At 40.0% G+C, this 22,246-nt stretch overlaps 3 protein-coding genes across 4 annotated transcripts in view; all 3 read right to left on the minus strand.

The window, feature by feature from the left end:
• The window catches only part of LOC146377563 (obscurin-like), a 3,022-nt gene extending 1,628 nt beyond the window's left edge, over positions 1-1,394 (minus strand). Inside the window, exons 1-4 of one of the 2 annotated variants that reach the window (XM_084944745.1) lie at positions 1,314-1,394; positions 634-918; positions 243-533; positions 1-164 (exon numbers count right to left, since the gene is read on the minus strand). The exon at positions 1-164 is cut by the window's left edge and continues 109 nt beyond it. In XM_084944745.1, the coding sequence (XP_084800871.1) occupies positions 1-164; positions 243-533; positions 634-918; positions 1,314-1,386 (813 nt within the window). In that variant the 5' untranslated portion in view covers positions 1,387-1,394. Of the gene's footprint in view, positions 534-633; positions 919-1,313 lie in introns of both variants that reach the window. The other variant, XM_084944743.1, reaches the window with a different exon arrangement.
• A 5,609-nt stretch (positions 1,395-7,003) lies between these two features.
• Positions 7,004-10,686, minus strand: cyp21a2 (cytochrome P450, family 21, subfamily A, polypeptide 2). Its single transcript, XM_084944953.1, has 12 exons — positions 10,572-10,686; positions 10,222-10,404; positions 10,039-10,128; positions 9,810-9,964; positions 9,621-9,716; positions 9,320-9,430; positions 9,144-9,230; positions 8,886-8,966; positions 8,594-8,707; positions 8,344-8,510; positions 7,516-7,619; positions 7,004-7,430 (listed from the first exon to the last, which is right to left on the minus strand). Exons 1-12 carry the CDS (start codon positions 10,684-10,686, stop codon positions 7,165-7,167), a joined length of 1,569 nt encoding a protein of 522 aa, XP_084801079.1. The 3' UTR covers positions 7,004-7,164.
• Positions 10,687-11,023: 337 nt separating this feature from the next.
• tnxba (tenascin XBa) lies at positions 11,024-16,679 on the minus strand. Its single transcript, XM_084945050.1, has 14 exons — positions 15,452-16,679; positions 15,220-15,351; positions 13,953-15,134; positions 13,743-13,865; positions 13,444-13,587; positions 13,225-13,344; positions 12,994-13,149; positions 12,723-12,835; positions 12,491-12,623; positions 12,266-12,417; positions 12,086-12,182; positions 11,818-11,979; positions 11,567-11,730; positions 11,024-11,476 (listed from the first exon to the last, which is right to left on the minus strand). The coding sequence occupies exons 1-14, from the start codon at positions 16,521-16,523 to the stop codon at positions 11,378-11,380; spliced, it is 3,849 nt and encodes a 1,282-aa protein (XP_084801176.1). The 5' UTR covers positions 16,524-16,679; the 3' UTR covers positions 11,024-11,377.
• Positions 16,680-22,246: the final 5,567 nt, after the last annotated feature.

Consider the following 22,246-nt stretch of genomic DNA (forward strand, 5'->3'; position numbering starts at 1 on the left):
GGAATCTTGATTCACATGTGATGCTTTTATTTGGCCATTATCAGGTGAGCTAGCATCTCTCAGTTGCTTTTCACGCAAAGTCCACTTCATATCAGGAGAGGAAGTGTTGCCACAAGTCAACAGTACTGACTCACCCACTGTGGCAAACACTTCCTCTAGTCCATCTGGGGAAAAGGGAGAACTGGTCACACTTTGTACATACTGAGCAACATTTTTCATTTTGTGTACAGGCTGTGTAGCACCTTCTACTGTTGTTGTATAACTGATGGTGGCTTTAACAAGGTCATTCTGAGTTAGATGACATCTCCATTTTCTGTGGTGGTCTGTCAATTTTGTATCAATGATCAGTTTAGAGAAGCAATTATGTGGATGTTCAATTACAAATCTACTTCCATTTATTGGTGTATCATCCTCAGAGCTCCAGTTGATATGAAGCTCTTTGTGGTTGAAACAGGGGTCAGCTCCTTTATCTGTACTGAGGTAACAATGAAGCTCCATCTTTTTGTCATTTGCAGGAAGTGACCTTTCAGTAACTGGTGGATGAAAAAAGTGAGCATTGTGATATTTTTGTTTACTATTTCTGTATGTAAAACCAAAAAAACCAAAAAGAAGGTGTGAAGCAAAAACACTTACTGCAAAGAATTCGAAGTGAAACACTTGACTTGAGCGTTCCACTCTTACACGTGTAAAGCCGTGCGTCATTGAGCACCAGCTGAGTTATCTGCAGAGAGCAGTCTTTGAGCAGGCGATACCTGTGGCTGTTTGGAGCTGTCGGTTTTTCTTTCTTTATAATCTCATCAGTTAAATTAAATTCTGCACTCATGTCCCAGCTGATAGAAGAGCAGGTTTTGATAGAAGGGATACCACATGGCAAAGTAACATTATCTCCTTCTACAGCGACCATCAGCAAAGGGTTCTCTGAAGAAAATTACAGAAAAATGCATTTTTTTAAATGAAAAAGATTTCTTAAAATCTATATATGCCATAAAATGAAAACTGTAACACCTGTGTACGTGTGAGCAGTTCACAAAGGACTGAGTGAATATCTGAGATCACAATTATTTTGTGAGTTGTTTTTATTATGGTTATTTTGCTATGATACAATATAAGGTAAAAAAAAATCAGTAACCACTGACTAATTATTTTTCTATGACACCAACAAGTTTTGTCTCATAACGGTGCCTCGTGGGTTAGAAAACAATCAGAGAGGATGAAATCAAGCCATGTCCAAGAGGGTTCTACAAGGTACCACGTGTGAATATATTACATCATGTGTATATATATTAATAGGTGTTATATATTTGTTTAATTACCAGTTGGATGATGTCCACTTGCTGCCTGTGTGAGATAAAAAAGACAGAGTACCAACAGTGAAAGTGAGTCCATCTTGCCGTTTCCAGATTTTCTCTGTTATTGCAAAATGCTCTTATAGCAGAAGTTTTGCAAAACACTTTTCCAGGAAATGACACATGAAGATCATGTTTAGCTGAGGAGAATGACTCATAAGAGAAATTTATATTTATGTAGTGATCGACTCCGTCATGTCTATTCAAAATTGTCACAATCACTTTAAGTGTTGTGACTGTTGTGATTTACCTGTCAATTAAATTATTTTTAATAATAACGTCTACATTCCTTTTCATCACCAGGATGCTATTAATTGTGTGACAACCCAAACAGCAGATACTGCTGTTATCCAGTGCTGTGGAGACTGCATTTTTAAGGTTTGTCCACCAGGTGGTGCTGTCAGATTCAGTGAAACCTGCAAAAAAGAAGGCTCTTTCACATTGTGGTGTCCGTAGATACATTAACAGCATTCATTTTTATGATTTTTTACTCCTCTTACTTTAGTTTTTCATTTTGTAAAAATACAATTACTTATATAATCATTGTTGTAATTTCCCTCCACCACTGGTGAACATTAATAAGCACCAACAGTACAGTTATTCTGTGCATTGCCAATGAAGAAATAAAAACTTTGGTTTGGACATTTTATTCAGTGATGGTGGAACAAGTAACTTTGATAATAAAGTGTAGGAATGAATAAGAATAAGAAGAGAAAATATAAATATGTGAAACATAAATTTGCACATACATGGCCAACGCAAACAACAAGTCAGCAATACACCCACTGCAGCTCAGGGATTAGTCACAGGTCTTGGACGTGCTACAACTTCATAGGACTTGATTTTAAGCACAACACTGGCAACTCCCCTCAGATCAGGCATGGAGGTCTCGCTCTCAGGCAGGAGGAACTGAAAATCTCTCAGCAAGTAGACACTGAACAGAAAAAGCTCCATTTTGGCCACAGACTCTCCCAGGCAGAGCCGAGCCCCCCCTCCAAAAGGGATCAGGTCACGGGTGGAGCCGCCTCCGCTTCCTCCTCCTTCTTTCAGAAAGCGCTCTGAAAGAGAGAGTGTCAATACTTTATTTGAACTCTTCTGAGCCAAGTGAAATGAACACAAATCACACAGCGTTTGGGACAGTACCTGGTTTGAAGCTGTATGGGTCAGGCCAAACTTCAGGATCATGATGTGCTCCAAAAAGATTAGGAATGATGACTGTGTTCTTAGGGATGAAATAACCTGCAATGCTAAACATGAGGAGGAGTCAAATATTTGTCATGAGGCCAACTAAAAACAGTGTTAATAAGCAACTTAACAACATTAGAAAATGTGTACGTCAGACAATTCTCTGTGTGTGAATGTTCATTTAAATAGAAATATGCTATTTTTCCAGGTTTCATGTGTGTGTGTAGTTTATATTCTTACGTTTTCTTATCTTTGCAAATTTTCTTTCTGTACAAAAACAAAAATAAGCAACTGATTATTTGTCGGTTGTTTGCTTCTTTTCTGTTTTTTTTTAACTTCTCCATAGGAACTCTCTGTTATTATTTTTCTCTCCCAACTTTAACTACAAGTGCAATGATTAATTGTATTTATTGGGCCAGTTTTGTGGTTTATACAACAAAACTGGCAGTTATGGATCGCATAATAAGGTAAAGAACAACCAAAAGACTGGTTATAGTTTCAAGTCGAGACTTCTGTGTAACGTCAAGGAAATGAAAATAAGTGGAAACAAAAATAAAAAGGCCTGTGTGTGACTGATCTTTGTCTCTTCACTAGCTGTTCCATTTTATGCAAAACCCGGAGAATCACACAGTTATACTAGAGGCACCTTTTTGGATTGATCTGACTTTCAACACTTTCATTCTTATGAAAGAGTTAAAAGTCTCATGTCTTTTGACCAAGACATGAGACTTTTGTCCTTCAATGCACATATTAAACAAATATGTACGATTGCTTTCTTCCATTTGTGCAACATCTCTAAAGTTAGAAATATCCTGTCTCAGAGTGATGCTGAAAAACTAGTTCATGCATTTATTACTTCTAGGCTGGACTACTGTAATTCATTATTATCAGGATGTCCTAAAACCTCCCTGAAAAGCCTTCAGTTAATCCAAAATGCTGCAGCAAGAGTCCTGACAGGGACTAGAAAGAGAATGCTCTCTCTTTCTCCTGTTTTGGCTTCCCTTCATTGGCTTCCTGTTAAATCCAGAATTGAATTTAAAATCCTGCTCTTCACATACAAGGTCTTAAATAATCAGGCCCCATCTTATCTTAATGACCTTGTAGTACCATATCACCCTATTAGAGCACTTCGCTCTCGCATTGCAGGCTTACTTGTTGTTCCTAGAGTATTTAAAAGTAGAATGGGAGGGAGAGCCTTCAGTTTTCAGGCCCCTCTTCTGTGGAACCAGCTTCCAGTTTGGATTCGGGAGACAGAAACTATCTCTACTTTTAAGATTAGGCTTCAAACTTTCCTTTTTGCTAAAGCATATAGTTAGGGCTGGACCAGGTGACCCTGAATCCTCCCTTAGTTATGCTGCAATAGACGTAGGCTGCCGGGGATTCCCATGATGCATTGAGTTTTTCCTTTCCAGTCACCTTTCTCACTCACTATGTGTTAACAGACCTCTCTGCATTGAATCATATCTGTTATTAATCTCTGTCTCTCTTCCACAGCATGTCTTTATCCTGTTTTCCTTCTCTCACCCCAACCGGTCGCAGCAGATGGCCGCCCCTCCCTGAGCCTGGTTCTGCCGGAGGTTTCTTCCTGTTAAAAGGGAGTTTTTCCTTCCCACTGTCGCCTAAGTGCTTGCTCATAGGGGGTCATATGATTGTTGGGTTTTTCTCTGTATCTATTATTGTAGGATCTACTGTGCAATATAAAGCACCTTGAGGCGACTGTTGTTGTGTTTTGGCGCTATATAAATAAAATTGAATTGAATTGAAATTATCACACTAACTTAATGTAGTGTTGAGTTGTTTAAATAGTTCTGTGTTTTCTTGTTATTCAGGTAATTATATGAAATTGTTGCACCTTTGACGAGTGAGTGAGAACTCTCTTCTTACTGTGCTTTTTAGCCTCTTTGATGCCTTTCTGTTCAACACTTAACTTGAACCTTTTTCTTTTCTCACAGATAATCCAAGCCAGCTTGTCAGCAGTATGTACCCAATACCAGATGTAATCTTGGTTACTTGTTAGCAGTATCATGCCTTGTTTTCTCAATTGATTATGATTTTCAAATCTTAGCCTGTTGCAAAAAATAATTTCTCTCTTTTACTGCAGTCCAATATTAGCCATTTTCAAGCTAAAGAAGATTTTCCTCAGCGGTTATCTCATCTTTGCTGTGTAGTTTGACTGAGTGTGTAAAATAAAATTTAAAAATGTATAATTTAAAAGCCATATTATTGAAATAAAATGTGTTTTTCAAAAATGCTTACAATGTAATCATACATGTTTTAATTTACTTTAAAACATCTTGCATGCATGTCTGTAGCAAGGCAAAGGAGGAGCTGATTTACTGTGAATTTCTGTTTCTTGGAATAGAAAAAAGTCTGTTTTCAAACAAGTTTTGTAAACCACATCTGTTGATGATTTTGAAGTTTGTGATAAAGACAAAGAATAGCACGTGGTTTCACTCTAGTTCACAGCTTGTAATAAATTATAAAAAGTGGTTGTTGCAGTGGCTGCTTCTCTTTTTAAATGTAGTTGCTGTTGTTGTTCCTCATTATGATCATCCTGAACGACCTCGTACACATGAGTCTGAGGAAAAGAGCAACAACATTAGTGAAATAGGACATGTGAGTTTGACTCGGCATGATCCTGTTTTTTGATATCTTACCATTTCGGTACTGGGCTGATCATTAGCTGCAGATCAAGAAGGAAAACATTGTGGTCATTGTGGAAGTATTCAACCTCCAGATCCAGAATAAATCGGATTTATTCCCCAGATCCTTGTTGCGCTTCCTCTTGGTGTAAATGTAGAGCCCTCCCACCACTATCAGAATGATTAGGAGGATACTTACAGGCAGGTGTTTGCAGAGCTGGGGAAAGCAATCATTTTCATCAGTTGAATCAAGAACAGAGGTTGCATGAAGATGCAACAGCACAGTAATTCATGCTTACGGTCAGCTGTGCATCACTTCTTTGATGTCATCAAAGCACCTTCTGTCTGTGGTGGCTTTCATACATATTTCAGGATGACTGAGGGTTCCTTTAAACTCAGTTCAGTTGATTGAGCTGGAGCTATGTTTAGCTATGTGTCTGAGGTATTTGTAGTTTCAGTACCGTTTTTGAGCTATGAGTGCACTTGTTGCCAAGTGCAGTAGTCTGATTGGTCAGATCTGGGGACAGTTTACCCTGCCCAGGATGAAGGGCTACCCTCGTGTAGGCCCACAACCCAGAAGGTGAAGTAGAGTCAGGTGCAGTGTGTGCTGGGTGGCATTCAAGAAGAGAGATCCTGGCAGTCCAATCCCTAGCTATCGAAGTTGGATGTTGTAAGTTAAACTTTCTAAACCCATGCAGGTGTGAGCAGTTAATGACCTTAATAAAGGACAGGGCCGTAATGCAGCATGTAATTTAATTACTTGCCAGAGAAAGCTTTTCATTAACTTCTCATTTTTTAACTTTCCCGTTACACCACAAACCCATTCAGTTGCACAAAATGACACATGAACCTCACTTTTTGCTCATGAGAATGAGTCATAAGAGATGAGTTATTTTTACTTGTAAGAGTTATTTATGTTGACTCTGCTACAGTCACTTTAACTCTCGTGACTGCTGTGTGTTTTACATGTGGGTTACTATTTTGATAAAGGTGCCATCGTAGCTCAAGAGTTGTGTGTTCGTCTTGTAATCGGAAGGTTACCGGTTCGAGCTCCGGCTCGGACAGTCTCAGTCGTTGTGTCCTTGGGCAAGACACTTCACCTAAAGCCTACTGGTGATGGCCAGAGGGGCCGATGGCGTGATATGGCAGCCTCGCCTCTGTCAGTGTGCCCCAGGGCAGCTGTGGCTACAACTGTAGCTTGCCTTCATCAGTGTATGAATGTGAGAGTGAATTAATAGTGGTATTGTAAAGCGCTTTGAGGGGTCCCAAAAAGCACTATATAAATGCAATCCATTATTATTGTTTCAAATAATAACTTTTTACATTCCTTTTCATCATGAGTTGGCTATTAATGATGAAAACCCAAACAGCAGATACGCCTGTAACCCAGCGCTGAGGAGAAACTGGACTTATCCCATACCATACCATAGCATTTTTAAGAGTCAGTGGAGTTTTCTATGTGTTATGTAGTGTATGGGAATGTTCAGATCCCTGCAAGATGAATGAGAATAGTGGGCGTATTAGTGGGAGGTGCTTAGGTAACAAAAGGCTGTGCACCAGGTGTGGAGTAGGCCTTTGTCTTGCTCAGTGAACGGGGTAGTAAATGTACTACTAGGTAGATTACTCACTATAGCCGATTAACTGATAAGCTGAATTTTTTAGTCGGACCAACATATATATATTTTTAATTATCTGATATTTTTTGCATAGTTAATAAAGCTGCTTGTGACTGCACTTGAACGGGACATTTCTGACTGCAGTGTTTGTTTTAATTTCGCAAGAGTGGTCACCTCTTGTCAGGGTTACAATTGCTACTGAAGAAATAAAGACTTTGGTTTGGACATTTTATTCAGTGCTGGTGGAACAAATAAGTTTGATAATAAAGTGTAGGAATAAATAAGAATAAGAAGAGAAAATATAAATATGTGAAACATAAATTTGCACATACATGGCCAACGCAAACAACAAGTCAGCAATACACCCACTGCAGCTCAGGGATTAGTCACAGGTCTCGGACGTGCTACAACTTCATAGGACTTGATTTTAAGCACAACACTGGCAACTCCCCTCAGATCAGGCATGGAGGTCTCGCTCTCAGGCAGGAGGAACTGAAAATCTCTCAGCAAGTAGGCACTGAACAGAAAAAGCTCCATTTTGGCCACAGACTCTCCCAGGCAGAGCCGAGCCCCCCCTCCAAAAGGGATCAGGTCACGGGTGGAGCCGCCTCCGCTTCCTCCTCCTTCTTTCAGAAAGCGCTCTGAAAGAGAGAGTGTCAATACTTTATTTGAACTCTTCTGAGCCAAGTGAAATGAACACAAATCACACAGCGTTTGGGACAGTACCTGGTTTGAAGCTGTATGGGTCAGGCCAAACTTCAGGATCATGATGTGCTCCAAAAAGATTAGGAATGATGACTGTGTTCTTAGGGATGAAATAACCTGCAATGCTAAACATGAGGAGGAGTCAAATATTTGTCTTAATGCCAAGTATCAAGCAACACACATACATAACAGGGCAACAGCAGAACATGTGTATGTGTGTATGCCTGTCTGGTTTTTTTTGTTGTTGTTTTTTCAGGTTTCGGGTCCACACATCTTCTTTCTGCACAATTACATAAATAAACAATGCTGGTGCTTGTTGTTTTAATAAATTGCATTTTTCGAAAGGTAATTCAAGTGGATGTCTCTTCATAAGTCTGATCTTGGAGGAAGAGCGGTGCCAAATGTTGCAATTCCTCATACTTCCAGCATCACATTCCAGCATACTTCATTAATTAAAACCACTCCCTTTGGAGAAATGTGAGACTGTGGGAGATCTGGAGACCTCAGTCAGGCTTACTAGCACATGTATCTCACACATAAACACGCACACACAAAGACAGTTGTGTTTTCATATCTTTGTGGAGGCATCTAATTGACATAATGCTTTCCCTAGCCGCTTACCCTGACCCTAACCATCAAAAAGTGCCTGATACTAAAATCACATTTTGATCCTCAAAAATGGCTTCAAACTCGTGGGGACATGGATTTTGTCCCCATAAGGGCTGTTGGTCCGCACAAGTATAGAAAACTTCAAATGTTTGGTCCCCACAAAGATATGTAAACATGGTACATGTGTGTACACACCCCTATCTACACACACACACATACACACACAAGTACTTAGTAGACCTGCTGTCTCTGATGGCTCTGTGTGGTACTGCCAAAGGGGCGACTGGCCTGAGCCTGAGCACCTCACTGATCAGAGAGCAGAGGACAGGAAGTCTGTGTCTGTCGCTGTATTTAGGGTATCGGCCCTCCAATACTGTGCACAGCTCCTCATATACCAACTCCTGCACCTGTAGATTACATTAGAAAGGATGCATAAAAAACAAAAACATGTTTTTTGTTTTAACTTTTTTTTGGTAAAAATTCCCAGTGCCTCTGGTCTGTGCAGGAGGAAGGCCACCATCCAGTTTAGCCAGGCCGCAGTAGTCTCTGTTCCCCCGATAAGAAGGTCCACTGTTGCCATGTGAACATGAATATCTGTTAGTAGCTGGGAACATGAAGACATGTAATTTAATACTTTTACAGTATTGCATGTTTCCACTTCTAATTGTGATCTTGAACTAAGTTTGCTCTATCATCATAGTTTGTAAAATTATTGGGACTTCAGGTGATTTATTAAGGAAAGCAGTCCACTATCTCTCCTGGTATTCACTGTATGTACGCACCGCTTTGTCTTCTGTGTTCTGATTGTCAAGTCCCTGGAGGAGGGATCCTGTGATGACATCCTGATTTTTTTTGTCCTGTGACTGCTCAAATAAATAGCAAAAGTAGATTAAAAGAGAGTTCTTTTGGATTTTTTTTTAATAACTTGTGTGATTTTGTGTTTGGTTTCACAAAATCACAGCAAGTATTTTCTTTGTCTTGTGATCTGAATGATTTAAATTCACGAGAACCTTATTTTCTTATCATCTTCCATTACTAACCTTGTAATTGTTGAGATGTCTTCCTATGATTTCGTCTCTCCTGACCACCTCTTTCAGAAGATGGGCAAAAACAGGATTGGGTAATTTCTTTGAGAGAACAAATGACATGAAATTATTTTCACAACATGGTACTGGTTTTATTTATTTGACCAATAGTCTGAATGGTGAATATTTACTCTAAGCAGTGGGAAAGAGTCCAGGGCTGATATCCAAGCGGAGCCCCACAGAGCAACAATCTCATTGAGACATCTGTGCAACTCCTGCAGCTCCGATGAGCTCTTATCATACTACAAGACACAAAGTAATGAGACACACTATCCAAAAACAGAGGGAACGAGATGTCGTCATGCTTATCCTCAAGAGTTTCACTTCCTGATTAACAGAACATTATGAATGTATCTTTTCTAAGAGGGTGACATGAACAGCACCTTTTACACAAACAGGTACAAACAGAACTAGGGGGAGAAGAATACTCACTTCTATTCCGAAAGCCAGAGTGGTGATGACATTACTGGCCGCCACAGTAAAATCCTCTGACAGATCTACAGCACGGCCTTTATAGCCCATCAAAACCTAAACAGTGAACAAACCCGTGCTTTATCCTGAGCATTTGGTTTGCTAAGTCTTCCTTCTAAAATCTTGTTTTCCAGCTTTTTTTAACTGTACCTTTAACAGATGCAGCGCTTGTCTCTCAATGACATCATGCAAAGACTTTTTGCAGCAACGCTGCAGAGAACTATGGACAAGGCGATGTTGTGCCCTCCACTTTTCAGTATAGTCACCTAAAGATATGTTGCAACCTCCCCCAGACACAATATTACCTGAAAGAAGCGAGTCAGGGTCATGATATCATATGACAACTACGCAGCCCAGTGCACTGAACTGAACTCTTTACCTGTGTATGAAATCGGTCTCCCAGCAAAGTCACACCATTTCTTCACCAGTGCTTCTCTTATGACTTCGCTGCTGTTCAGCACTACCATAGCTGAAACAACACGATTATAAGTGCAGTGTTTTGGTGTTATGCAATCTGAACTTTACTAAAAATGTCAACCTTTATCAATTAATGGATCATTACTTGTTGTTCCGCATTTAAGGCGATAAATGCTTCCATAGCGCTGTGCCAAGTTTGTGAGGTGAATTGGTAGATGATCGTGTTTCAGCTCCATCATATTACCAATGAGAAAGTGGCCGGGAGGGCCTGGGAGGGAAAGAGATGAGGAGCAGGGAAGAAACTGGTCCAGAAATCTAGAATCGTCTCCTACACAGAATTAGAAAAGACAAAGTAAAATGGACAGGCGCAAACGATATAGAATAACATCCAGTTTCAGTTTTGTAGGTCTCCAGATTTTTAATTTCATTATTTATTGCAACCATCAAAACCATATACTATAAAAAGACCGTGAATATATACTCAACTTGACTTACTTCCCTTATGATTTTCCTGAACATCTTTGTGTTTCTGACCAGAAATCCAATTCAGCAGCATGAACAGCAGTACAACCAGGAACGCAGCTCCCACACTGACTATTGATATTTCCATTATCACTTAGAGTCTTCTGGCTGTGGTCAACACGCAGCCCTGAACATTTATAGTCCTCTCACAGGTCTTAAAGCCTGTCAGCTCGATACAGTGTTTGGTGTTTTCGCTATAATCAAGGACATCCAAATATTTGTTAGGTCAGCATGACTGTTGATGTGATAAATGCAGCACAAGACAGCCTAAACATGATTTGCACTCACTAAAGGGCATGTTAACACATTTTAGTTGACATTACAATCTGTCAAGCCTGTGTTTCTCAATCTTGTAACACGACAAACCCAGGGAGGTGAGAAATTGTAAATTGCTTTCAGGAAATAAAAACTCACGAGACCAAGGTTAGCCACATTTATTCCAATGGAGTGAAACAGTGCATGTTTAATTACAGTAGTAGTGGGGTGGCATACAATTTTGGGGCACAAAACACATTTGTATTGAAATGAATGAGTCAGGCAGAACAGTAGAACAGAATTCAAAAGTTACAATAAAATTAGTTGTTACGTCTGCTATAAAAACAGCTCAGAAAATTACTTGCGCATTGAATCAAATGAACTGACAGCTGCAGCTATCAAAACAACTATAGGTTATTGTATTCGGACAGAGACACAGAAACCGTGAGATCCAAGGTTCTCGAAAATTTCTGGAGCTTTAATTTTCTGTCAGATGCGGAGTTTTCATGGAGGCTGGTCCATCCTTACCCATGAGTTGCAGGGGAGAACCTGGAGGGTCTGAACTTCATCTCAGTGAAGGGAATGGAGGAGTCTTTACCTTTCCAGTCTATCCAGACTATTCCCTAGAGCAGAAACAGAAAAAGAAAATCTATCTTTGGCCAGTGTGCTTTAAAAGATAAAAACATTTAGAAATCAGCAGAGATTAGTCGTACCTGATTGTTACTGTTGATGCCATAAAGACCATTGAGGTTGACCTTGTAACAGTTTTTATACCACCAGCCTCCCATGTAGGCCTTGGCACAGTGGATCCCCATGGGATCAGGGTTCTTGTCTCGGGTTGAGAATGGACGACCGTTATGGTACCTCATAGAGTCACCTGTCAGAAAAGTGCATTGATATTGAGATCCAAATTGTCAGGTATAACTGCACTTGTTTTGTTTTAATGCAGTTTTTGAAAGTGGACCTGCTGTTCCGGTGTAGCCAGACACGGTGAGCGTATAGTGCCTCGTCTCTGAATCGACAGAGAAGTTCGCATAGTGAGCGTAGACGGTATGGTTTCCAGATCGCATATCCACTCTCAGACTCACAGGGCCAACATTAGTCAGGTTGTGCAGGAGCTCATTTCCTGGTGGGAGTTGGGAGAAAACATGCCGTTTAAGCAGATGTAGTGAAAACAAAAGAAAACACTTTGAATCAGATAAAGTGATTAGAAGCTTGGCTTTATACTGTACCAAGCCAGAATTCTTCACTCAGGTTTCCAAAGCCAGCTTTGTATTCACTCCATGTTCTGAAAAAGTCTGTTTTTCCATTCATCCTCCTCTGGAACACCTGCAAAACACAGAGACTGCTGTCTAAAACCCAAATAAAAGTCTATTTTCGACTTTTATTCAAGTGACTGCAGTTTGTCTTACTGTCCAGCCGCCTCCATCAGTCTCCATGTCACAGTAGACTCTAACTGCTCGCCCCTCTCGTCCTTGAGGGTAGATGTCCAACTCTCCTGAGTGCAGAGCTCCATTCAGCAGCTCCTGAGAGCACTCGGTAGGGAAAGGGAAGCGCAGTTTTCCTAACAGATAAAGAAAATTCGTTTTTAGAGTAATCACAAGATGGGATTACATTGCAACACGTAAAATGCATACCTGTGATGAATTCTGTGGTGACAACAGATGTATAGTGTCCATCTCTCTCGCCTTGCACCACAACAAAATAGCGGGACATGGCCAAAAGCTCAGTCAACTTGTACTCTGTGATGGTGGGCTCCAGAATCACCTCCTAATATAAACACAGTAACACACACAGAGCTTTGAAATTCTGTAAAAGTCGGGTCTCTCTTTAATTATTGTATACCAAAGATCAAAAATTGCAACCGACCTTTGTCTCCTCTCCGGCCACCTGATAGAGCACTTTGTAGCTGTGATAAACGGCAGGGGTGGCTCTCCAAGCTATGACTGCACTTCGAGCCCCAACTTCACTGGCTTTGACCACTGAGAGACACAAGAAGCCCCTTGGCAGTTTTTCTTTTTTTTAAGTTTACTCACTTAAAACTAAACATACTCTCTAGGTTGCTCATCCATGAAGGATTATTTTATTCTCTCTTGTTTAAGATTATGATTTTACTTCATTTTCCCACCCTTTTGCTCACCATTTGCAGTAGTAAATGTTGTTGAGATGGCCATACTCTGCAGACTGTCCTTCTGGCTCAGCACTTTGACCCTGTAGAGGGTGCCTCTCTGCAGGCCTCTCAGCTGGTGCTCCACTGAGTTTCCTGACAAGGTCACGGTCACTGTCACATTAGGAGCTGTGGCAATAAGAGCACTCCGCTTAGTCGCAAGCACTTATTCATTAGTCATTATGTCAGTGTGGCCACACTCACTCTTAGAGGACTCGTAGCTGATGACGAAGCGGTCTACTTTCCCTAGACTGGGAGTCCACTGCAGCACAGCTCTGGTGTCTGTCACATTGACAACTTGAAGATGCGTTGGAGGGGCGGGCACTGCAGTTCGGATATTATCCACAGTGTTTATGTTTTATTTTTGCACTTCAAGACAAAGACAGTAGCCTTTTCTAATAGTAAACTTGTCTAAGATTGTACCTGTGGTGATGACGGATGTGAGTGGATCACTCTGGAATTGGCCTTGTGTCGTAGTTACAGTGATTATGTAGGAAGACCCAGCAGACAGCTTGGACAGAACAACATAAGACTGCTTAGAGCCCACTGTCACCAAGCGGTTCTCCCCTGTCAGGACGACAACAAGCACCACAATGAGACACTAAGAACATTTCCTAATAAACTGACATTAACCTTCACTTGGGTTGAGCTGGCATTAATTAAGTGTTTTATGCTGGATAACTCTGGTCTGAGATAAACAATATGAGCAGTACTTAACAGACCTGTTAAAATGTTGGTGTATGTGACCCTGAAGCCTGTGAACGTTGTCTTTGGTTTGGACCAGGAAACATTGAGAGAAGACTCTGTGACATTACTGAAAACCATCTCTGTGGCTGGCTCAGGACCTAGCAAGAGAAAAAAAGTACAACATAGTGTATTATTTGCTTAGATATTGATAGACTTATACATAAACGTTTTCCTGCTGTTATTACCTGTGGTTGCAGTTACTCTGTGAATCTTTGATCTTCTCTGTGCTGCTGTACCATATATATGCAGGACATAGCGCGTGTTTGCCCGCAAATTACTGAACTCCACAGAGCGCACATTACCCGGGACCACCATCGAGATCCTCTTGGTGTCAGCTTTAACTTTTGATCCATCAGCTTTCCTGGAGGAGGCAGTTGCGTTGGTGCGCTCACTCTGTACTAAGACTTCAGTTGCGTTCCTAGCTGCAGAGGGCTTTTGTCCTGGAAGAGCTTCCTCCTCAAAGTCCTCGTAACCATCTTCGTCTCCTTCTGTCTGTGGCTCTCTTCTGATCACAGTGAAGTTCTTAAACATCCCTTGGGGTGCTAACCATGTGACTGTGAAGCTGTGGGAAGATATGTTTACAGCCTTCACAGATCCTAATCCAGATCCTCCAGTCCTCTTGATGCTGATCCCTGAGTCATGGTGAGTTGTTTTGTCATGATGAGATTTAGTCTTATCTGATGCAGCTCCAATGGTTCGATTCAATACATCCAGATTTATTTGTGTTCCTTTCCCAGTCTTGTCAGTTTTTTTGTCCACAGTCTGCACAATTAGAGTGTCTAATTTACCTGTCTTATTTGGTTTATGGCCGGATGACTGGGATACATTCTTTTCACCCTTCGTGGACTGCTCCAAAATGTCTTTGTCTGTTTTGGTTTTGGTTGTCCCTGTGCCCTTGGAGATGGTTGTGTCAGTTTTAGAAACCTTCTTCACATTGCTTTGTGTTGCATTATTTTGTGGTTCATCTTTCAGATGGTCGGATGTTGAAAATGTTCTGCTGCCAGTCCCGTCTTTAATGTTGGTTTCTGAGGCTGAGGGTGTTGTTTTGCCTTTTCGGGTTACCTCCTTCTTGTTTTCCTCTTGTTTCGGGAGACTTTTGTCAACAGTTGGGCGACTGGTGTTTTCAGGATTTGAAGAACCTTTAGTAGTTGTTTTCTTCACAGCGGTGTCTTCTTTCACTTGTGTTTTATCAACAGCTCCTTTGGCATTAGTGGCTTCTTTAGGTGTAGTGTCAGTCTCAGACACATTCTTCTGGAAAAGGGTTTGTTCTGCTTTGGTATTTTTCTCCTGCATGCTGTCCTTTCCTTTTTTCACCTGCAGGATAACAGTCTCCACTGTTGGCTGGATGGTGCTCCCTTTGCTAGCTTCTGAAAAGCCCAGGGAGAGGCTGCATCATTCAAAGGTTACATAAAAATATTTATTTTTTCTCATTTTAGTGCAAACATCACTTACTTTTGCTACACTCGGCTCCTTGTGCACACTTACTGCAGTCTAGACCCATGAATCCTTTGTGGCAGATACATTTACCCTTCTCACATTTCCCATTGTCGCCACAGTCATTTGGACAGTTTGCAGAGCATGGACCTGGGCAGAAACAAACAGAACAAGGAATGTTTAATCCTGTCTATACTGAATAGTGTTTAAAATGATAAAATATGGTGAATAAATCATAAGAAAATGATACATTTATCTTTGAGAAAGGACATCTCTCTTTCGAGCCGAGCCACACGCCCTTTCAGTTCGGCCATTTCAGCCTCACACTCTCCACTGCAGCCACCAGGCAACAAGCTGATCTTATGAGTCATCACGAGTGGAGCACCAGGTTTCAGCTTCAGCTCCTGCTCCTTGGTGTTGCTTGAGTCGCAGCCCTCACTGATAACCACTTTGATGGGCTGCGAAGAGGCAGGCTTGTCTTTGCTGGATTCTTTGATTAAAACTGTGTCATTGGCAGAGGTTGTGACCTTTTCTTTGTCAGTTGTCTTTGCTGGAGTCTCCAGTGGCAACACAGTTGGAACTTTTGTGGGAGAAGGCTTGCCCTTGGACTTCACGTCATTGATGGTGGGGGACCTAGCAACAACAGTTTGATTGACAGATGGTGCGGGCTTGTTTTTTGTGGCAGCAGTGGACTTTATAAATGTTGACTGAGTATTTTGAACTACGGTGGTGGCAGGCCTGTCTTTGGCAGTATTCCCATGATCAGTTGAAGGAGACCTAATTAGAATAGTCTGATTGCCAGAGGGCTGAAGTTTGTGTTTGGTGGGTTTAGCACCGCTGGATGAAGCAGTCTTTGTGGGTGTTGGCTGAACATTTAGAATTCCAGTGGGGGAATGCTTGTCTTTGCTTCCTTTTACTTCACCAGCTGAGGCTGACTTAGGGGACTTAGTCTGGTTAACTGGGACTGTGTGCTTGTCTTTGTTTGAGAGGGTGCTTCTGGGTGTAGTAGCCTTTACCACTGACGGAGTGGTTTGAATTACTGTTGGGCTGTGCCTGCCTTTGGAGGTCAGTGTAACATTGGCTGTTGGAGATTTTTGCTTGGTAGCTGAAGTGGGTAAAACTGTCTGATTGATGGCATTTGGCTTAAGGGTGAGCTGGTTGGTCTGTTTGTCAGGGAGAGCAGTGGTTTTTGGTTTTGAACGGGTAAATGCTGCACTGGCTTTGGTCACATCACTTCCTGTGGAGTCTCTCTTCTCATTGGTTGTGGTTTGAATAGAGGGAAATGGGGTGAGAAGGAGGAGTAGTCCTAGAGTAAATAACATTTTGATCCAGCAACTGTGGTCAGAGAAGCTGTTGCTTCAGTGGAACTGAATTTACGTTACTGTAAATCTATGAATTCCTTCTTCTATATTTTGCTTTTTTCTTTGCCAGGTCTCACCTGGAAATGAAGACAGAAATAAAGAAAGAGCTGAATTATGGCAGAGTTGAATGCAGGAAACACTAACGTAGGCCATTTTATAGCTGATTTTTGAGTTCCAAGTAGGACTTTAATGAGCATACATATATCTTTTACAGGACTGACCAGCATCACATTCACAGAGCTCCCATTCACACTTAAAGCTCCTCAGTAGAACTGGCTAATCAGAGACTGGCAGCAATTTAAAAAGTGGTTAACTGACAAGACATTTCTGGCTTCTAAGTACTTACTTTTTCTATTCAGTTTCAAAAAACATTTAGATTTTTAGATTTTTTTTCCTGAAAAACAAACTTACTGAAAAATTCTAATTGTTTTTGTTGTTTGTTTTTTGTAGTCTATTGCTTAAAAATCTATTTTTCAATTGTTTCAAGTTTTTCCAGAGAGGAAAATACACATATGATGGAGAACTCTCAAAAATAAAATATCAGATATGATACACTAGGTGTTAAAGTGTTAATGCAGAAGCTGTATGCTGTGAGCTGACCTTTAGACCTAACTAAGCAGATTTATTTAAATGACCTTTTAAGTATTTCCTTTGAGCTTTGCCACTTATATATACCATAAATATACTATATACCTAAATACTCATGACTGGAAAAAATGTCCAAACCTCTGTTATGTGCTTTTTACAATAAAGCTGCTGTAAAAATTGACACAGACATGCATCCAGATATTCAGAAGTGTTCCAAGTGTACAGTCGTAAAGTGACTGCTGTTCAAACCAAGTAAGGTCTAAGTGACTGGACACTGAGCAGGAAGGAAAAAGGTGACCTGAGTGGGAAATTCAGAGTGTGCCACTGAGACTATGTGGCCAGGTAACAGAGCTTTACTGTAAGAACTGTGGGACACAGTATGTCTTTCACTATACAGATGGTTACATAAAGCTCGTCACCCACAACTCATAAAACCACAAAAGAAAATACGTCCAGCCTTGCTTTTAAATGGGCTTCAGTGCTGGTTGAATTAATAAGTCTTCTTTATTTCTAAAACTGATAGAATTCATTTTGATTCCATGATTAAAACTAAAAGGAAAAATTTAGCAATAATGTTTTTTTTTATTGTTTTTCCACTGCACTCACAAAAACTACTATTTATAAATCCTTTTCACTGTAAATAAACAAGGAAAGAATCAACACCAGAGCCCCTTCTACTCATTAAGACACAGAAAATTATAACATTATACTCTACAAATAAACAATAAGATTAAAAACCCATCCACACAAACATACCTGAAAGTAGGATGCTAGTTATTCCAATAATTGCAGTTTTCACTCTATCTTCACAAAAAAAGGGGAATAAAAAGTTGCACTTACTTAAATAATGACTTGGTTCTTTCTTTATCTCTTTCTTTGACTTTCTCCCTCCATCTAATTGGAAGAGCGGACACAGAACTTCTTCATCTAACCTGAGAGGAAAGAGGTGAGAAGAAGGACCACCACTAGAAAGGAGGAGAGTGATAAAGTCTGCTCCTACTTAAGGAAAATCCCCCCCACCCCCACGCCCTTTACCAAATCTTATGGTCCCACTCTCTCAACCACCATGAAAAATATTTGTATTGGACTTACAAAAAGGCGTGGTATTTTACACTGGTTTCTGTATCTAACATGACAAGTTACTCTGTTTTATTTGCTTGCATAAAGAAAGCACATTTTTGCTTCTTATAGCTGAAAATCCACTGTTATAGAGTTGATTCAAGATGACTTCATTTAGTTTGTCTCAACAACACACTGAATTGTTGAACACAGCAACTGAATTGCTGAATTGTTTAAAACAATCAAATAAATCTTATCTATTTAATTTAACATTATTATGACTCAGCTTTGCAGATTGTATAGCAGTTATTTCACAAATGTCTGTCACATGTAACTTGCCTTATACCAAAGATTGCTGCTAGCAGCACACAGTTTTTGGCTGAATAAAGTCCCGGTGTGAGAATCATGATTCATCTGGAATACATAACACTGTGGGCATTCAGAGCAGACTCTGGGGGACAGGAACCTCTCTCTATATGAATCGGCTGTTTGTTGGAAGTAATGAGATGTAACTACGTGGGAGTTATGTAAGTGACCAAATATCCACCAGATTTAAGGAATCCTCTGTGGATGCATTGCATCTCAGACAAGATGGCCACCCACCAACCCACCTTTTGTAAACCACATGAAGACAAGTAGGCTATATCAAGGGTGTAGAGCAAACAAGGTATGTAAGTGACATTCATCTAAATGTACAAGAGAGCATATAGGTTAAGACACTGAGCTAACACAAGAAACATAAGAGGTAAGAAACTATGGGTGATACAGAAGAAGCATGTTTTCTTTTACTTTTACGTCTGCTCAATCCATATATGTTACAGTGTGTGTGTCTGTGTGTGTAAAACGTCAGTTATTCAGCTTTTGTTATTTCATACTTTTGTTGAAAATATCTTGACGTAGCTAGGTTTTTCTTGGTAGACACAACAAGCAACTTACAATACACTGTTGCGGTATTGGAATGTCAATGACAAGCAGATAGTAAATGTATAAAAATCGACAATAATTGCATATTGCATTATGGGGATTCCAGGCCGGCGGGAGTGCAACATTAACAGCTGATGCTGCACAGCAAAGTTGCTGGCGTCACTTGCTTTCTTAAAAGTGGCATACAGTGTAACAAGTACTACTGTTAAATTACGGAAAACTGCTGGCAACAAAAAGGTTATTGTGCAGTTATTTTTACAGTGTACATAATGTAATGTAAACTGCAGCAATAGTTTCTTTAAAAAAAATATATAACAGTATATTATATTGGTTTTACACTATACCAGTGTCTGCTGCTTGGCTTTCATTGTACCTTCATCTTAGAGTACCCACTGTATTCTACATAAACTGTTTTGTATCATCAGTTCTTTATATTAACTTTAAAAATGAATTTCTTGCTTAATGTGCAAAAGTATGCAGAAATAAAGTATATGAGGCAAAAACAGAGTTTGCATAATTCTAACAAGCTTGAAAGTCAATACTTGTCAATACAGTGTTGCAGTCCAGACTGTGGGGAGGCCAGCCCATCACTGATAGAGCTCTATTGTGTGTTTTCTCTTTCTCGGTAACACTGGTTCAATCCCTACACACAGTTTTGTATCCACACGCAACATAACATAATTCCTCATCTTAAAAAAACAGTATAAAGTTGTATAGCCTTCAGTACATTGATTTTCGTGTCTTTCTTGACCCTTGAGACAAAAACAGCTTATAGCAATTCAAACAACTGCCCTGAAGATAGACGCTGTGTAGAGCAGGCATTTCAGCAATGATAACTGGTTGCTAGTTTAAGCTCTAAAGCTCTCAGGGTCGGTTTGCTTGTTTTAGTGTAGTTTTCCTTTTGGTTGGAAATGTTTAGTTGCAGTTTAGTTTTTATGAGTTTCAGTTTTAGTTCGAGTGTTTTTGAGTAGCATTATATTTAGATATAATATGCCAGAGGAAACATTTAGGTAACTCAGTTGAGATACTCCCTCTATATTTTCATTTTATTTTAGTTCGTTTTCCAAGTTAACAAAATGATTAAACTTCTTTTTTTGTTTTTTTTTTCAAAAGTCTTGTTTTTATTTTAATTTTAGTAACTTTAGTGTAAACTGAGACTTGACTTGATAAAAAAAATGATGTGGCTCAGAGTTGCTTTTGAGACTTTATAGAGTGAGACTCAAGTCTAAACAAGAGAGCGCAACTCCCCCCAAAGGCCATGGACTATACGTAAAGTTCAATGTTTAATGATTTTTTTTTTTACAACATGTTGTCATCAGCTGCTTTTATAACTTCTATAAGCTATAAAAAACCGAGATAAGATATATTCATGTAGTGTTTGAGTTTGTAACACTTTATGGTGTGATTGTAGCGCCGTAGGGCATCCCTGAAAAACTTTGAAGTCTGTTCTTTTAATGCCCTTTCATATGATATATTACTCAATAACACATTATTATTACTCGATACTCAATATAAACAGACAGACGAACAAACAGAACCGCATACTTGCGCCCTGCCTTTGGGTGGAGAAAGCTATAAGACTGAACAGCAGCAGTCTTCTGAGGCATTCGGATCTATGGAATTGAGTTATATTAACACCACTGTGTGTTTTTACAGCTGTAATTGTTAAATTGTAGCTTATTTTGTTAGATTACAAAAATGTAATCACATAACCTAAAGGGCAAGGATACAGTCAACACAATTAACATGTAGTGTGGGAAAGCCAGGAATGGTTACACTGCATGTATAAGTATACAAGCAAGGCTACACATGCATGTACACATTTACCTAATTAACTGGTTTCTATGAGCCATTTTACAGATAGGTCTTGAACGTGCATACACACTTTCCTGTCTGTTTATAAATTAATCTCTGAGTCACAGAAGTCAAATAAACCAGTAACAAAGTAATGGGAAAGTCAGGTATATTCTTTTTCAGATGCATATGTTGATTTGAAAACTGAAACTGAAGAAGCTGAGTGGTATTCCACCTTCTGTGACAAAGTTTTATCCTGTTAACAGAACAAATCACGCTAAACAAAGTGAAAAACAAAAAGACAGCGCAGCATGGACTGCTAAGTGGGGGGTCCGCTTTATCTTGCGGCACCGTCCTGAAACACCTGTGCCTTTTACGCCGCTCGACATCGTAGACCACCCTCAAACTGCTGACCCTCTCTTGGCCTTTGGGGAAAAAAAATGGTTGCAGACGTGCCATCAACACCTATGGCAAATGTACACCTGAGAAAATACACCTGATTATATAAGCACACTTCAAATTTACCCCAGAGCTGTTCCCAGATGTTGCTCAAGCACATTTCATAGGCCAGAGCAGGTCAGATTGTACTTGGAATGGAAAATGTGTATTTACAGTAAATCCCTTTGGGCAATACACAAATCTACCAAAAATAAACACTTTATTTTTCAACTGCACCTCAATCAGTTGTTGTTGTGAGAATAACTTATTGCGTTGCGTAAATCAAGTGTTCTTTGGTTTACGTCATTATACGAAAACTCATGTCGAAACTGTTCGGTCACGACAAGCCACTGATTACTTCGACGAGAAAAAAAACACCATCTTTTTAAAATGTGTTGTTGGCAGCTCACAGCACATCAAAGCAATCTCGAGATGAAAATATGCGATGCTGAAGTCAGACTATTTATTTAACTTTTATTGGTTCAGATTTAATGAAATGTCTAATGGTAAGGCTGAAACAGTGCGCACATTGATCTGGTTGTGATTGAAGTTATGGTCAGTGCGCTGTGTTGCTTACATTGGACCTGGACTCAGAGATTAGAATAATATAAGCACATAAGCCTTTGCTTGTTCTCAGCCACTTCACCCGTGCACCCCGGCACCTCTGGTTTTCTCCCCACCCCTCTGCATTACCTGCAAGTTATATAACTGCACATGAGTACCTCATGTTGCATTTGTGTAATGTGACCACATTTTAGGGACTACATATCAAATTTAATGCTTGTGAAGAGATGATTGAACCATATCTTGTCAGTGTGCAAATCCATGAGCAGCAATGGACTCGTGCACTAAAAGCCACCCCCTCCTCCCTTTTTTTCCTC

Source organism: Perissodus microlepis, chromosome 11 (genome assembly GCF_051167445.1).
Source record: "Perissodus microlepis isolate ML-2025 ecotype Zambia chromosome 11, ASM5116744v1, whole genome shotgun sequence".
Lineage (NCBI taxonomy): Eukaryota > Metazoa > Chordata > Actinopteri > Cichliformes > Cichlidae > Perissodus > Perissodus microlepis.

Coding starts and splice junctions, on each gene's coding strand:
- cyp21a2 (XM_084944953.1), bottom strand. CDS start 10,686: ATGGAAATATCAATAGTCAGTGTGGGAGCTGCGTTCCTGGTTGTACTG. Junction 10,405..10,571: donor TCAGGAAAATCATAAGGGAA/GTAAGTCAAGTT, acceptor AATTCTGTGTAG/GAGACGATTCTAGATTTCTG. Junction 7,620..8,343: donor AGAGCCATCAGAGACAGCAG/GTCTACTAAGTA, acceptor CCTCATGTTTAG/CATTGCAGGTTATTTCATCC.
- tnxba (XM_084945050.1), bottom strand. CDS start 16,523: ATGTTATTTACTCTAGGACTACTCCTCCTTCTCACCCCATTTCCCTCT. Junction 13,150..13,224: donor CAGCTACGAGTCCTCTAAGA/GTGAGTGTGGCC, acceptor TTATTGCCACAG/CTCCTAATGTGACAGTGACC. Junction 11,731..11,817: donor TGGCTACACCGGAACAGCAG/GTCCACTTTCAA, acceptor CTTTTCTGACAG/GTGACTCTATGAGGTACCAT.